General features: G+C 46.3%; 1 protein-coding gene across 1 annotated transcript in view; it reads left to right on the forward strand.

The window, feature by feature from the left end:
- The window catches only part of LOC115326133 (sodium-coupled monocarboxylate transporter 2), a 152,904-nt gene that overhangs the window by 51,975 nt on the left and 84,845 nt on the right, over window positions 1–16,084 (forward strand). The window contains exons 4-5 of the mRNA XM_040215995.1: window positions 9,438–9,505; window positions 11,135–11,295. Coding sequence (XP_040071929.1) covers window positions 9,438–9,505; window positions 11,135–11,295 — 229 coding nt within the window. The remainder of the gene's footprint in view (window positions 1–9,437; window positions 9,506–11,134; window positions 11,296–16,084) is intronic.

The raw sequence follows: 16,084 nt of genomic DNA on the forward strand, positions 1-16,084 counted from the left end.
TTACTTAGTTATCAATAGGCAGCATTTTCAAGATCAGTGGACTCTCAGGTAGATCATAAAGGTTTCTCACAGATTTCCCGCTGTACAACGCACGGCCATGTCTACACTCGCACCGCCCTCTCTTTGTCGTCGTTTCAAGCGCTTGCGTGCCTAGTTTCCTTTCCTTCAAAGGGACCGCCGCCCCGCTCTTCAGGGGTGGCGGTCCCTTCGCGCGTTTCTACTTTCCGCCGGGTGACGGACCAGTCGCGCGTGTCCAGTCTCCTGCGGCTCTTCGGGGCGGGTCTGTGTCCTGTGCTAAACAGCTTCGCTGGTTACCCACCTCCACAGAGTGGAATGGCTTATGATTTTTTTACTGTCTTTCAGACAGTTTTCCTTCCCATGAAATCGGAAGTTGAAATAGTAGATAATCAAAAAACCTACATGCCTACAAAATTCGGGTAACAGTTCAGAAATATAGTAGACACAGAAAAAGGAACGCCGTTCCTTCTGCCGTTCTCTCGAAGACGTTCCACGTTCCCGTTTTAGTTTTGCACCCACACAAGATGGAAAGGCGTTCAGCCGTTCCTCCTAAGAAAGGAACGCGCTCCGGTGACGTCGTTCGTGTGATCGCTGTACCGTACAACGCGGGTTCTTGGTATAGCTGGCGCCATTCAGCTCCATGGCATTCGAGGGCCCCGTCGGCGGCTATTTTCTCATTGAAAATCTAAAAAAAATCACTTTTAACTTTTGATTAAAAGAACAGTTAGTACTGAAACTTGGGCATCTGGTTTGTACCGCTAGGGATTCATTTTGGGCGGCGAATGAGTGTGGGGCGATGGGTGGTTTATGTTTGCGATGAAGATAGAAAAGGAAAATGAAAGGCCGTTGACAACTCCCTGTAACGCCGAATTAGAGCGCAGCTCTTGAGGAGGAGGAGGGGAAGGGTACTGAGGGGAAAGTATATCCTTCCTCCCTCCTCCTCACCTCTTCATCCTCTCTGCTACTCCTCCCTCCGAGCGGTGCCGCCGTTGCCTCGCGAGGGTCACGTGACCTCAAGGGGGTCACGTGACCTCAGGCGGGTCACGTGACCTCACGGGGGTCAGGGACCCCTATGCAGTGTTGTACACGTTCCTCAAAAAAAAGGAACGAAAGCTCGTTCCACGTTCCTTCTGATTTTTGGAACGCGTTCCCGTTACAAGTTACATCTTTGAAAAAGGAACTCGTTCCCTTTACAGTTTAAAAAATGGAACGTATCGTTACATATGCGTTACATTTGTATTTCGCTAACTACTATATTTAGTTTAATCAAGCACAGTTTTTTTATCTATACATTAGTAGTCAACATACGAGTTTGTATGTCGTTATGGAAGGGCAACAGGAGAAGAAAACAAGCGGAAGCAGGGTTTCATTTGTTGATATATTCAAGTTAAAAACCTCAGCTTTCAGCCATATTCATGTTTGTAGTGGACATTTCAGACGAACCGAATGTACTTTTACCCAACATTGTACGAGCGTTTTACAGCAACCTCACACGTTTCAATTGAGCAAAGTCCCCTGTTCGAACTTAACAACACTTGCTTCTCGATGTTGCTGTCCGCAAGACGAGCAAGTCGAGGAGAGTGCAGGGCCTTTAGAAGGTCAGTCTTAAAAAAACTACAAATATTTCTTTGTAAGGTTGGCTTTGTTGTTCATTTTGAAGGTGTGTGTGTGTGTGTGGGGGGGGGGGGGGGACAAGAGAAGAAATAATGGTTATTTTTTGTGTGTATCTTTTAAGTGAACAATGTTCGGGATACAAGAGTGCGTTCGATGTCTGGCAGTCTGTGACCTTGTTGTAACTGTAGGTCTCGTTATGTAAGTTCACAAGTGGCTGTAGTCGGCCTTTGATTTCTGGGAGGATTCGTGGAAGCAAAGAAAGTAGCTGAGCTTGAAACAACCCTCTTTCTTTGTCTTTTCATACGACTGAAAGCCTTGCTTTTAGTACGCAATTTCGGGCACTCAAAAACGAATCAATGTCCACCACCTCTCCTGCACCCGAAACTGTTAGCAAGCGAGGACCACACAGAATAATTTACAAGATTAATAGCCCAAAAAGGTAACAAGATCCAGCACTTTGTAAAGATATTGTTTCTGTGCTGTCAAAATTTCCCTGTTATAAATAAAATAAAAATTGCCCCACTGGACGAAAAAAGGAACGCCGTTACTCTTTCCGTTCCAGTAAAAATGTAACGCGTTCCCGTTCCAGTTCCAGCGATGCAAAATGGAACGGCGGCGTTCCTTCGTTCCTCCTAAAAGGAACGCGTTCCAGGAACGCCGTTCCTTGGAACGCCGTTCCGTACAACACTGCCCCTATGCGACAACGTGACGATGACGATGACGTCATCAGTGACGATGACGTTGGCGATGCGGATACCGATGACGTCATCAGTGACGATGACGATGCCGATGCCGATGATGTCATTAGTGAAGATGACAATGTGGATGTCGAGTACGTCATCAGTGACGTCACTCATAACATCATCAGTGACGTCACGCGTGCCACAATGCACCGTGCGGTTACGCCGACGGCGACGGCGACGCCGACGCCGACGCCGCTCAAACCGGAAACGGGCCCCTAAGAGCTGCGCTCTAAAACCAAACTAATTTGTAAATCATTTTTGGGACTGCCTGTATAATGTGCCTTTTGGCAGAGTCCAGCACAGCTAGTCCACGAACGAGAAAACGCAAGCCAGAAAAGGTCTTGATAAATAAAAATCAAAACTACTTTTGTATGTCTTGGCAGCGAAAGCTAATGTTTCGCGGCGAATAACTAAATGATGCCGGTACTTCATCTAGCTGGAGTTACTAGTATCGCCCCTAAAGGTTACAAAACCACACACACAACCAACGCACAATCGCAATCAAAGATTACTGGAGCGCGCGGGCCCGGGTTGTATTTTTACTTTTTTTTGCATGGTGAGAGCCGGTAGTCAATCGGTGTAAATATATTTTGACGTGAAATAACTTCATTTGATGATGTGCGATTGTTCACCATATCTGTTGAAAAGAGATCAAACTGGTCGAGTACCAGCGAAGCAGTGTTGAGCAGCACAATGGCAAGCTTGCGCACGAGATCGGGGCCTGCGCTCGTGGACGGCGAGCGTGGAGCTCGTTCACTTTTTTTCTACTACCATTTCTTTTTTCGCATCGAACGCACTTCGGAATTAAAGCTCTTCATTTTTGTGAAGCTGTCGCTGTTCCTGGGTCTTCATATCAACAATTTGTGGTGCCGAAACCCGGGAGTCAAGGTCCGGGACATCACACGAAAAGACTCGGCAGCGCAGTGGATCCCCATGGAAAGGCTGAAGACTAAAAAAACGACCCGACGCGCGCAAAACACAAGTCTCATCAACGACGCAAGTGCTCTCTTACAAAATCAAGATTCAACGATTAGCCAGATTACCACCGTGCCCGAAAGATTGCGCGCCAGTAAAGATGAGCTCAGGAGGTTGAACGAAGAGTTTGAGGGACACATACCAGATGGTTCGTTCGAAACCGAATTTCAGGCAGTCGTCCAATACGAAGATGAAGCGACTGCTACCATCAGTGCCCTCCAATGCAGAAAAGATCTCCTAGATCAGATATCGTCTCGAGGGGCCTCTAGGGAACCTAGTCGTCACCCGAACGACACCCAAGGCAGCAGACAAGCTGGAACTAGGTTACCGAAGCTCACCATTACGCCATTCAAGGGTGAAATATCAAAGTGGTCAGCGTTCTGGGAACAGTTCGATGAAACAATTCACAAGAACGCCAGTCTGTCCACCAGCGAAAAGTTCGGCTACCTTCGAATGTACTTGGGCGGAGAAGCGGAAGCAGCTGTGGCTGGATTACCAAGGACAGAGACTTGCTACGCGGATGCAATTGAGATCCTCAATCGCCGTTTTGGAGACAAGAAACGATTGGAGCAGGAATATTTCTCCAGTCTGAGGCTGATTTCACCTGTCAAGTCAGCCAACGATACCTCAGGTCTACGAACTATGTTCGACCAGGTGCAAATCAATATACGAGGCCTCCAGACATTGGGTGTGAATAAGTCAAGTTTTTCATCGATGCTCTGCGATATTTTGATGCGAGCTCTTCCACGTGACATCGTCGTGAACTACCACAGAACCGCTCATTTGTCTGCGGCAACTGCCATGCCTGGCCCAAGCAGCCAGCCTGACCGCTCAGAACTGGATCGACTACTTGATTTTCTAGCTATCGAAGTCGAAAGTCGGGAGAAAAGCGAGTTTAAGATCACAGAAACGAAGAACACAAAGACCACAAGATATGAGGACAACATAGCTCGACGTGAATCGTCTAGACCGACCTCATCGGTGCTCTACAACAGACCCTCACCACATAAAACGAGATGCTGTTTCTGCAACGGAACAAGCCATAGTTCTGCAGACTGTTCTTCCTCTCTTCCCCTGGACCAGAAGAAACAGCGTTTGACAAAAGAGATGAGATGCTTCAGATGCACTTTCAGTGGCCATCGAGCAAGAGACTGCAGACGAAAGATCAGCTGTGCCACATGTGGCGGAAGACACGCTAAGTCCATGTGTGACCCGACACGGATCAAAGCTAAAGAAGGTAAATCGGACACACAAAACAGCATGACGGTTTGTACTACATAAATTCACCGAGAATTCAGAGAGTCCGGAGCGGTACTTCTGCAAACCTTCCGGGCATGGGCTGTCAGCGGTACATCATGTAGGTATGTTAGAGGTGTTATCGACGGAGGCAGCCAACAGACGTTTGTCACCGAGGATCTGTCAAGACACCTTCAGCTTAAGTGCGTTGGCTACACCAAGATGGCGCTCAACACGTTTGCTTAATTGTGCTTCAACTCAACAGTGCAAGAAGCGTCGTGTAGTGGAGCTTGAACTTAGAAGCCAATTCAACATGGACGGATGCAAGATCGAAGCGATCGAAATCCCAGTGATATGTCAAGACATAGCTACCTTAACGACGGATTCAGTCTTCGTAGCTGACATGGAGAAAAATGGAAAGTTTATTGCCGATCGCCTCATGTTTCCAGCGGTTGCCGCACAACCAGGCATCAGTATGTTGATTGGCTCTGACCAAATGTGGGGCTTTATGACTGGTGAAGTCACTCGGAGTAAGACCTGCAGCACCCTTGTTGCATTAAACACCAAGCTTGGTTGGACCTTCCAAGGACGGACATCCATCCTGAAGTCGCAAAAAACCCACTCGAACTTGGTCGTCTGTGTCCTGCAGATCACCGGTACAGAACAGGTTGAAGGCGCTCTCCGATCATTTTGGGAGTTAGAAAGCCTGGGAATCACAGATTCAGAAGACCAGATGTCCGAAACAGGCCAAGTGATGCGCCATTTCGAGCAGAACATTCGCCGGTCTGGCACACAGTACGAAGTGGCACTACCGTGGAAGGACAATATAGGTGTCCTTAAGGACAACAAGCAAGTAGCGATGACGAGACTGAGGAAACTAGTAGGTCGACTCTACAGCACTGACACTCTAGTACTTCATTACGACGAAGCAATCAGAGAGTATCTGATAGCGGGTCACGCTGAAGTGGTACCGAACGAGACAACTGGTGAAGAAGGCAGACTATTTTACATGCCACATCGCGAAGTCATCCGAGAAAATGCGCTGACGACACGACTTCGAGTTGTTTTCGATGCCTCCTCGCACGCAGCTGGGTGCAAGTCTCTAAACGAATGTTTAGAGAAAGGAGACAACCTGTATCAAGACCTTCTTGGAATATTGCTGCGATTTCGGGTGAGCCGCTTCGCCATAACCTCCGACATCCAGAAGGCATTTCTGCAAATATCTGTAGCAGAAAAGGACAGAGATGCATTGCGTTTTCTCTGGTTTCAAGATCTACCATCTTCGACCTTTAAAGATGAAGAGGTACAGACATGGAGGATGAAGAGGGTTCCTTTTGGTGCAACCTGTAGTCCATTTCTTCTTACGGCTACGATCCTCCAACACCTGACAAATCTGCCGACTGAAAAGGAGGAAGTGGCTGACGTACTTCGTAACTCCTTCTACGTGGACGACTTGGTTACTGGCACAGCTACCGAGGAGGAAGCCATCAAGTTGTACCATGACGCCAAATCTATTATGCAGAACTCAGGAATGACTCTCCGAAAGTGGACGACGATTTCACAAGCGCTGAGAGATGTGCTACTTCAAGAGGAGGCAAATCCAGAAAACACTACGCCTATCCTTGAACAAAGAACAATGAAGGTTTTGGGAATTGTCTGGGATCCAGAGAAGGATGTCTTGAAGTTTGCGTTGCCAATTTTACGAAAAATCCTAGAGCTGCATGATGGCACTAAGCGATTTGTTTTACAAGCAGCGTCTAGGATTTTCGATGCCCTTGGAGTCTTGTCGCCCTTCACAATCCGTGTGAAGACACTGTTTCAGAAACTATGGGCGAGAGGAATCACTTGGGACAGTGCTCTACCCGAGGATCTGAACAACGAATGGCACGAATGGTGTGGTGACCTGCCAAAGATGGATGCACTCGTCATCCCTAGATTCGTATTCCAAGCAGGACAGGGCAAGGACACCCGGATTCATATTTTTTGCGACGCAAGCCCAACTGCCTATGGAGCTACAGTGTACGTAACAACGAAGTCCTCGCCACCTGAACAACCTACACTTTTATTGGCAAAAGCACGGGTTGCTCCAATCAAGAAACAAGCTCTTCCTCGCCTGAAACTTATGGGAGCCGTCATCGCGTCGAGACTTCACAAATATCTTGAGAAGACCATGCATTCCGTATGACTATACGTTGTGGACGGATTCTCTCGTTACACTTGCATGGATCAAGAGCGACCCCAGCAAGTGGAAGACTTTCGTGTCCAACCGAGTTGCAGAAATACAAAGGGACACCGATCCTTCTCATTGGAGGTACTGTCCGGGAAGTGACAATCCAGTGGATTTGCTTACCCGTGGCATCACAGGTTCTCGACGGGGTCGAGTGATTTATGGTGGTCAGGACCAAAATGGTTGACTGAAAACGAAAATGAATGGCCTGATTTGAGGTCGAGTAACGAACCAGAGACTGACTTGTTGAAAAAAGAGAGAAAAGCAGTTCATGTGATATTGCAAACAACAGCACCTGAACCGCTATTGGATCTGACAAAGTACAGCGAACTCCATTGGGCTTTAAGAGTGACGGCGTGGTGCCTTCGATTTCTGAGGAACTGCCGAAATGGCAAACCGTCAAATGGACCACTGAGTGCCGAGGAAACCACTGTGGCCGAACTATACTGGATCAACAACGTTCAGAACAGTACTTAATCAGACGAGATAAAATGTCTCTCGAAGAAAGAAAATGTTCACAAACAATGGTCTCTAGCAGAGATGAGTCCATTTTTGGATAAAGACAATATCATCCGGGTTGGAGGCCGGCTTCAGATGCTGCCAGCATCGGACAATGTGGAACACCCAATCATATTGCCGAGTGAGCACTACTTCACAACCCTGGTCGTACAGAACGCCCACTCCAAGGTACTTCACGGAGGAGCACGAGACACGTTGGTGCAACTCCGAGAACGATTTTGGATTATAGGAGGGAGAAGATTGGTGAAGAAAGTGATCTTCAGCTGCTGTTTATGCAAGAGGTTCCGCCTCACGGCTGACACTGCCCCAACGGCTCCACTTCCCCTTGACCGACTGAAACAAGGCGCGCCCTTTGATGTTGTAGGCGTAGATTTTGCAGGTCCTTTGTATGTCAAGGCAGCAAGCGGCAGTGTGAAGTCCTACGTTGCACTTCTCACTTGTGCAGTGTCTCGCGCCGTTCATCTCGAACTTGTTTCTGCAATGTCTGCAGAAGCTTTTCTAATGGCCTTTCGACGTTTCACGGCACGGAGAGGGTTGCCAACAACGATCTATTCTGACAACGCACCAACATTCAAGAAGGCATCAAAGGACCTATATGCGTTGTTTAGAGCGATGCAAGAAGAAGATTTTACGTCTCATCTTGCCAAGAACCGAGTAACATGGAACTTCATTGTTCCCAGTGCCCCATGGTGGGGAGGCTGGTGGGAGAGGCTCGTGCGAACGGTAAAGACCACCCTACGGAAAGTGCTAGGGAGGGCATGCCTATCCTCTGAAGAATTATCCACTGTTTTGACCGAGGTTGAAGGAATAGTCAACTCAACTCCCGTCCTCTAACAATGGACAGCACAGGCGCCACGGAGCCCAGGCCGATAACCCCAGGAGATATATTGCTTGGGAAAAGATTGGCGTGCTTGCCCGCCCCAACAACGGAGACGGAGCACCAATCCAAAAGAACAGACCTACTCAAGAAGATCAAGTACCGACGGTGCTTAACGGACAACTTTTGGAAACGCTGGCAGCACGAATACTTGTTGCAGCTTCGATCGGCGCACCATATGCAACCAGCTTCTGCGTCAACCCTAAGTGTAGACGACGTTGTTCTCGTGCACGATAGTAATGCACCGAGACAATTTTGGCAATATACGGTCCTGTCAGGTAAAACTGCGAAATGGATCGATTACCGACCGACCAGTTCAACGCCTTTATCCCCTGGAGGTCAGCGCGTGACTCATTTCGCGGTCGGGATTGTGTTGAAAATAGATCAAACTGGTCGATTACCAGCGAAGCAGTGTTGAGCAGCACAATGGCAAGCTTGCACACGAGATCGGGGCCTGCGCTCCTGGGCGGCGAGCGTGGAGCTCGTTCACTTTTATTCTACTACCATTTCTTTTTTCGCATCGAACGCACGTCGGAATTAAAGCTCTTCATTTTCGTGAAGCTGTCGCTGTTCCTGGGTCTTCGTATCAACAATATCTATCTCATCATAATATCAATAATTAGCATAAATAATACAAACTCTTCATTACACCACTTGCTGGTTCACGCTAATCTGGTTTAAATTGCCTTCTGGTGCATAATAATATATATATATATATATATATATATTTTTTTTTAATTTATGCATAATTGTATTTTTTCAGTGTGTGTAAGTGCGTCAGAAACCAAAGTTCAAAGCTCAGTTGTTTTTGTTTTGTATATTTTAGAGACACTTCAAATAATTGCTGCAGTAATCTGAAGCTTTATCGACAATAACTGAACATATTAAATAGATAGAAGCAGCAATCAATTGAGAACAAAATGCAAAAAAAAAGTGTTCTCTTCAGTAAAAATGAGCATGGAATTAAAAAAAAATGCTGATGGACGTTCTTTTGTTGGAAATAATTAATACAAAATATCGTTTTTTTTCAATATGTTTTTACAGACGTGTACGGCTTTGTTTAACCGTAATAGCACTTACATGGTCGTTCTGTTGTGGTGATTAGTTGTTCAACGGTTCTTGTTTTTGTTTTGCTTTTTTTTTCTCGAAAAGAGCAATTCCGAGACAGCACATGAAGACTCTCAGTATTGCAAATAATCAAATGAATAATGAATTCTTCATGTTTCAGCCTTCCACGTGCCCTTGATATGGAGCAGCGTGGCAATTGGTCTGACTGGTACTTTCTACACCGCGCTGGTGAGTTTCAGCCTTGATTTGCACCGGACACCATCGCTGTATCGTGCATCCCCTGTGGTGGGGCTGCATCCAACTTTTGTCGAACCTTAGGTTCAACAAAGAGCTCCCGTTCGAAGGTCCGCCAAACATTTGTCGAATTTAATGATTGACTGGTGCGCCGAATATTAAAAGTTTTGGTATAGTTTGAAAAAAAAAGTGTTCGACTTTTCAACAATGTTGCCCTACACAAAGTAAAATTCAACCTTTCGGGATACAATAGCTTATGCGGCAGTCGCTTTATACTTTTACGCACTATAAAGAAAAACGCATTGCAGTTCTTTGTTGTTGTTTTTTTTATTCTGTTTTTTCGTTTATGTGAGACAATAACCGTTGTGAATTTAGGCGCGTTCGGACTTTGTTGAATGAATTCGATCAAACCTTCGTCAAACATAGCGCTGAAAGTTTGATGACGTCAAACCTGGCTCGAAGTGGAACTTCGGCTGGTCCGCGGCATCCTTATAGACCTTTTCCAGCTATATATCTCAAGGGTCAAAAATGCCGAGTCACAGAGCCATGGACGCACGCCACAGCGTCTGATCCATCGCATAACAGAGCTACGGCGCATGTTCAGAACGCCTTCCCCAGCCCAGTATATAAAGATGGCTGCCCAAAGAAGGCGGCTATATTGGAAAGGTCCGTAGTCACTGCCAGCGTAAGAATAGGCAGGACGAGGCGAGTCCCAGTTACCCTTTTACCGCTCCGTACCCAATGAGAAAGGAGTACTAGCCGACAAAAGAGAGCCGAATAACCAATCACGAAGCTGAAATCGTAAGCATAATGAGCTTTGTCCCCGAGTTCCTTAAGCCGCGTTCATACCGCTACACTCTAAGCAATACCTGCGCGTGTACTTACCCGCAAAACACTCGAAGAGCCAATATCTGCGATCTACGAAATCAGCTCGGTGAATGATGAGGCGGAAAATCCGTTTAGACCTAAAAATAAAGTCTGCGCTTTGGCATTACGCAATGCAAGCATGACGTTTTGCTCTGCTCTACGTAACGGCACAGCGCAGACTTCATTTTTAGGTCTAAACGGATGTTCCGCCTCATCATTCGCCAACCTGATTTCGTAGATCGCAGAGATTGGCCCTTCGAGTGTTTTGTGGGTAAGTAGACACGCAGGCATTTCTTGAAGCGTATAATACATTGTACAAAAGGCAGTCTGCTCACACTGTCTGAGGCGTGTTTCTTCCCTTTTTGGAAAGTCAAGTCATATCTGTCCTGCAAACACTGAATACGGACATGTCCGAAGCGCACCGTACGCGCTTGAACCTTGCCCTCAGAGATACCTGCAGTGAACGCCACGTCTTTTGTTCATGCGCGGCACAAGTTCGTCGACTTCTTGCAAAGGGTTTGCGATGATGTCAGAACGCCAATCACTTCTTGGCTGATTGATAAAAAAATAGTGCGTAGGCCCTAAGGCATCTAGTCATTGAGGTCTACCCGCCATCCTTCCAATCAGAGCCAATCGCAGCTTGGAGTCTTTCTGATGTAACTGCAACCCCTGCGCGAGAAGCAGACGAACTTCTGTTCCGCATAGTCACTGGTTCAGTCAATGACTGAAACAGAGTTGTGATCCACTATCTTCCAGGGCGGCCTCCGAGGCGTTGTCTGGACGGACACGCTGCAAGGCGTCACCATCCTCGTCTGTCCACTGACGATCCTCATCAAGATCGCCTACGATTCGACGTTCCAAGAAGGCCTCTATCTTCGTCCGATCGCCGACATCAACTTAAATCCGTACCTCTTTGAGTAGGTTAAAAAAGGAAAAGAGACCTAACGCGGGCCGAAAATAATAATCAAATTTGGTTAAGTAACCCGGTTTTCTGCTTCGAGACCTACCAATATGATGAGAGATTATTCTGTCAATGCTACGAGTAACAATAGATGTTCTTAATTTAGCTCACGAGTGTCTCTCTTTTGCACTCCAGAGTAGCCCAGACATTAAGTGATATTGGGTGATTTCAGATAAGATCGACCAAAGGGTGGCTGGTCGACATTTTTAAATCAACTGATGTTTTTATATGACATTGTCTAGTGTCTGGTATAAACGAATCCACACTTAGTTTTGATCAGAAAAAAAATTTGGAGACAACAAAAATCGTAAGGCAGGGAGAGGTGGACAGTTGCAATAACGCGCACTGATGGAGGGGGCAAGTTTGAAAGTGAATAATTAAAACAATAAAATTAGGAGAATTTTAAAACTTTTTAAAAACAAACTTGCTTGTAATATAAAGTAATAATATTTATTAAAAATTTATTTAGTTTTCTAAAAATTGCCAAACATGCCTGCTCGAACGACAAATGGCAAATTTTGGAAATCTGTATCTCATGAAATAATTTAATCATTATTACATAACTTGCAGACATTATTTTACTAATATATGGCTATTATTGAAAAAATAAATTAGGTATCTGAGTGACACAATAGTTACAATATATTTAGGCAAACATGGGAAAAAAATCAAACAAAGAAAAATTCCAATGCGAATAAAAAAAAAACACCACCTTCGATTTTTTTTAAATTTGGGTACCCTGTTATACTCTATTTCGGCATTCATTTCTATTAAAAACATGTTGCATCATTGCACTGTGAAAGAAGAAACTAGGGTCCTTTTTCAAAGCCTACACTTAGCAGTGTCCTATACAAGAAGTGACTCTGAGTTCCAGTTTCATGAAACTTGCACAAATCTTTTATATACATTTATTCAGATGAGGTCATTGATAAAAAGAGCGATCGGTCACACAGTAAAAGGGAGGAGAAACTATATACAGCATTTTACATAAGCGTACAAAGTGGTATCATATTAGAGACTAATGATTTGAGAAAAGATGATGCAGTGTGAAGTTGTACCTTCTGGTATATTTTACATCTAGAGTAAAATAAATAACTTTACTTCCACACACAAAAACAAAGATATAATAGTAAGATATTTAGGTTGGCTGTGTATTTACGATTACAAACAATTTCAGGTGACGGATGCCATAGTGCCTAACTGGAGCAGCTTCGATGCTCTCGGTGTATGAATGAATCGTGGCAAGCCGATATATTTTATCCTGCTCGAGGATAACATTTTGGGATTTTTTTTATAGTGATCAGATAAAAATTATTAGTAACCACCAACAAAAACAGTAGGTTAAATACCCCGTGAAGAAAAATGTGATAAATAAGATGTCCCTGCATTCAAAATGAGCAGTCCTTGGGAAATCAAATTCGGCACTTTACGCTAAGGTTTTCCTCGCTGTACCCATTTAATAAAGTTGCTTCCAAGCAGATCCGACTGTCCGTGCTACATATACGTCACAGGTCCCTTCTGTTGATGACTTGCTGAGCCGCCACGCGTGCCAAGACTGAATGCCAGGGAAGGCGCGCACCGTCAGCCACTTTCCTTTTTTTTGTTCACGATACCGAACAACCTCATTTTCGTCCAGATATACAAGATGCACGCCTTTCAGTTTCTTTGATAGAACGCTCACCATTGTCCTGGCCGTCTGAATTGCGCTTACTGAACGTTCTCTCAGGTTGTTCAGCGTGGCCTGGTGCTTCACGAGTCCGCCAACTCCGTCACATGCATTTTTCCCATGTCCAGATGCAGAAAATAACCACTGGGCTTGTGGGCAATCGTCCTTTGCAAATTGGTGAAGCTGGTAGCGATTCTTGAAATGACTGGCGTCGCCGTCACTTACGTACGTCACGTACGAGTATACCGCAACGTTGTCTTCAACCCACTCCTTCACTTTTTCTAGAGCCAAGCAAGCATGAGCGGCGTCGTGACACAGGTCCTCACTGATGATGGCAAAGCTGTTTGTAGATTTTCTTGTCGTCACTACACATGTAAATATCGAAACTTGTTTTTTTTTTTCCAGTGATATGCTTGCACTTCGTCAGGAAGCACGATGGTCCAGTTTTCAGCAAAGTCAAAATGAAAGACAATGCTCCCGCGTTGCATGCACTGTTTTTCATCGTAGATCGCTTTACCTTGCGTTTGCCGGATATGGTTGTGAAGTACCCAACTTCCAACCGTCACTTGGATGACTTTTAGGAAAGTCTCAGGTTCCAAAGTTTTTTTCACAAGGTCGCCGGACTCCCATGTTGCAAGCACAATCTCTTCATCCTCCGGGATATCAAGTTCCTGGAGTGTAAGAAACTGGCCTTTTGGGCAGTGATCACAGTCTCCTTGAAGGCACAGTTCTGTTGCTGGGTCGCACAGAAATGCCGAGTTCATTTCACCAGTGTTGAATGTTGAGCTTGTAACGTTCTCTAGATCGGCCATACAAAGATAATAATTGGCGCAGCGCACACAAACGCACACTTCCTGGTGTGGAATACATTGGACCCATCTAGGGCGCAACGAATAAAATTTCGTTAGCCCAACGCCGGAATCGGGATGCTTGTCTTTGTATATACGGAAGGCCTCTCGTATTGAGCGTGTCATGAAGCGCTTTGGCACGAACGTTTTCTCTCCGTTGAGCATGACAGAGATGACGTCCTTCTGGTTGGGACTTTGGCGCGAACATTGTAGCTCGTCTTTCGTGAAGTACTCTAGGGCAGCAGACAGGTTCTCAGGGCTCACCTTGCACCTCGTGTAAGGATCCGGCTCATACCACACGCCATGCTTTTCCTTGAGTTTTCGGGATTTACTGATGAGGTACATTGAGGCCTGTGGAATCATCTTTTGAACCTCATTCTTCGTCAGTGTTGACGGCAGGAGTGTAAGCAGTTGACAACGTTCCCGGAGAGAGGTGGCGGTTTCGAAGGCCTGCCGAAAGTTGTCCACCCACTCAGTGCATGTGGAGCATGTTGGTTCGGACGACCCCGATGGTGCGTCCCTGTCGTACGCAATACGTAGCCTTGAGCGTATATTCTTGACAGCAACCTGCTCCAGGTCTGTCTGCTTTCTCTTGACATAGGCAGGCCTGTCCCGACTTCTTACGACGCTTGGTTGTCTCAGCGGCGACACATCTGTAGCCTGTAGGTAGTATGCTGCGATTTAGATCTTCAATTGCTTCTTCAGCTGGCACAAATATGTCAGGGCACTGCTCTGAGCTTCGCATCGAGATCTCCTTAGTGATGTGCATGAAGCAATGGTAGCACAGGTAGTCCGTCGCACTCACTTTGGTGGAACAGTCAGGTGGAAGAATTTGCTTCAACGAGTTTATGTCCAACTCGCCAACACTTCGAAAATTCCGCTGCTTTGGTATAGTCTTTTTGTGTTTGCAAAAGTAATCTGCACAAAACACTCGTTCGGAGCTCCAGGACGTCTTCATAATGTATACATAAATAATAGAAATTAAACCCCAACTGATGGCATATAATTGCCAAGTGAAAGAACTACTGGGTGCACAAGTGACAAGTCCGAGGCTGAGGAGCTCACTCACTGCAAACGTACATTTGAAAAGAGAGGTCACAACTGAGGCTGTCGGCAAAGCTTGATCCACGTCAAAGGAAGAAAGAGGGAAAGTCTCCAGACAAAAAATTGTGGTCAGCGGCCTTCGAAAAAGACTTTCCGGAATCGCACTGTCGTCCCTCCACGCGCTGATATGAAAGCACCCGAGCTTCTACCACGTGGTTCATGACACAGCCTGAGCCATGTCGGCGACCGGTTCGCGAGGGGTTGGCAGTGGGGTTACGTTGATGGTCACTCGGATTAGCCCTTGCTGTACTGAGCTACCGCCTGCAGTGCCTTATCGCCGGCTGGTGTCAACAACGAGAACACACACACCCTGTCTACACCAAAACTACAAGCGTTCACCGCACACGCGTCGCCGCCGCTTTTAAGCTTTTGTGAAATTGCATTCTTTTGCCGCGGAGAACCGCCTTATCTTAACTACGCGCCTGAAATCCTTCCAGGCGGGCGTACACAATATCAAGCGTTTCGAGAAATGCCCGTGGAGTAGAACTATGGGAAAATTCGGAGCCCGCGATGTCGATATCGTCGCCGTTGTGTTAGTACGCCGTCGCGTACTGCAGTCCCCCGTTGGGGGAGGGGGGGGGGGGGGGCGGTCTTACTACGATAACATGGCGACAGCGTTTACACTCTATGTATTTACGCGAGGCTCGAGTATTTGGGGATAATGCTGCCGGTTGGTGTGCCCCTTTGTGCCTGATATTATCGCCCGTGACGCCAGCGAGTGAGATGGCGACAGGCATGACTGCTCAGTAAACAGGCGTCGGCGGACATGTTTTGCTGGTTGAAGCGAACCCCCTTGTCCTTGACAGCGAGCGGGGAAATGCGACAAAAAGATTGTATCGGCCGTTTTGCCAGAACTAGCGACGAGTGTCGTCTGCGGTTTCCGGCCACTATTTTGCCATAATCGTGAGCTTAGCGAGGAAATGATTTTTGCTAGCCACAGAACACTACCACGCAGAAAGGGAATGCTTGAACATGTTTTTGTTCTGGATATATATCAGGGATATATATGAGAGAGAGAGAGAGAGATGAAGGTAGAGCGGAAGAGGGAATAGCATATAGTGTCGCAGGAGAATAAAGTAAACAAAGTTCCTAGTGGCCGATGGCTGCATGATCTTTTCTCGGATCAC

Source organism: Ixodes scapularis, unplaced genomic scaffold (assembly GCF_016920785.2).
Source record: "Ixodes scapularis isolate PalLabHiFi unplaced genomic scaffold, ASM1692078v2 ptg002869l_1__unscaffolded, whole genome shotgun sequence".
Taxonomy (NCBI): domain Eukaryota; kingdom Metazoa; phylum Arthropoda; class Arachnida; order Ixodida; family Ixodidae; genus Ixodes; species Ixodes scapularis.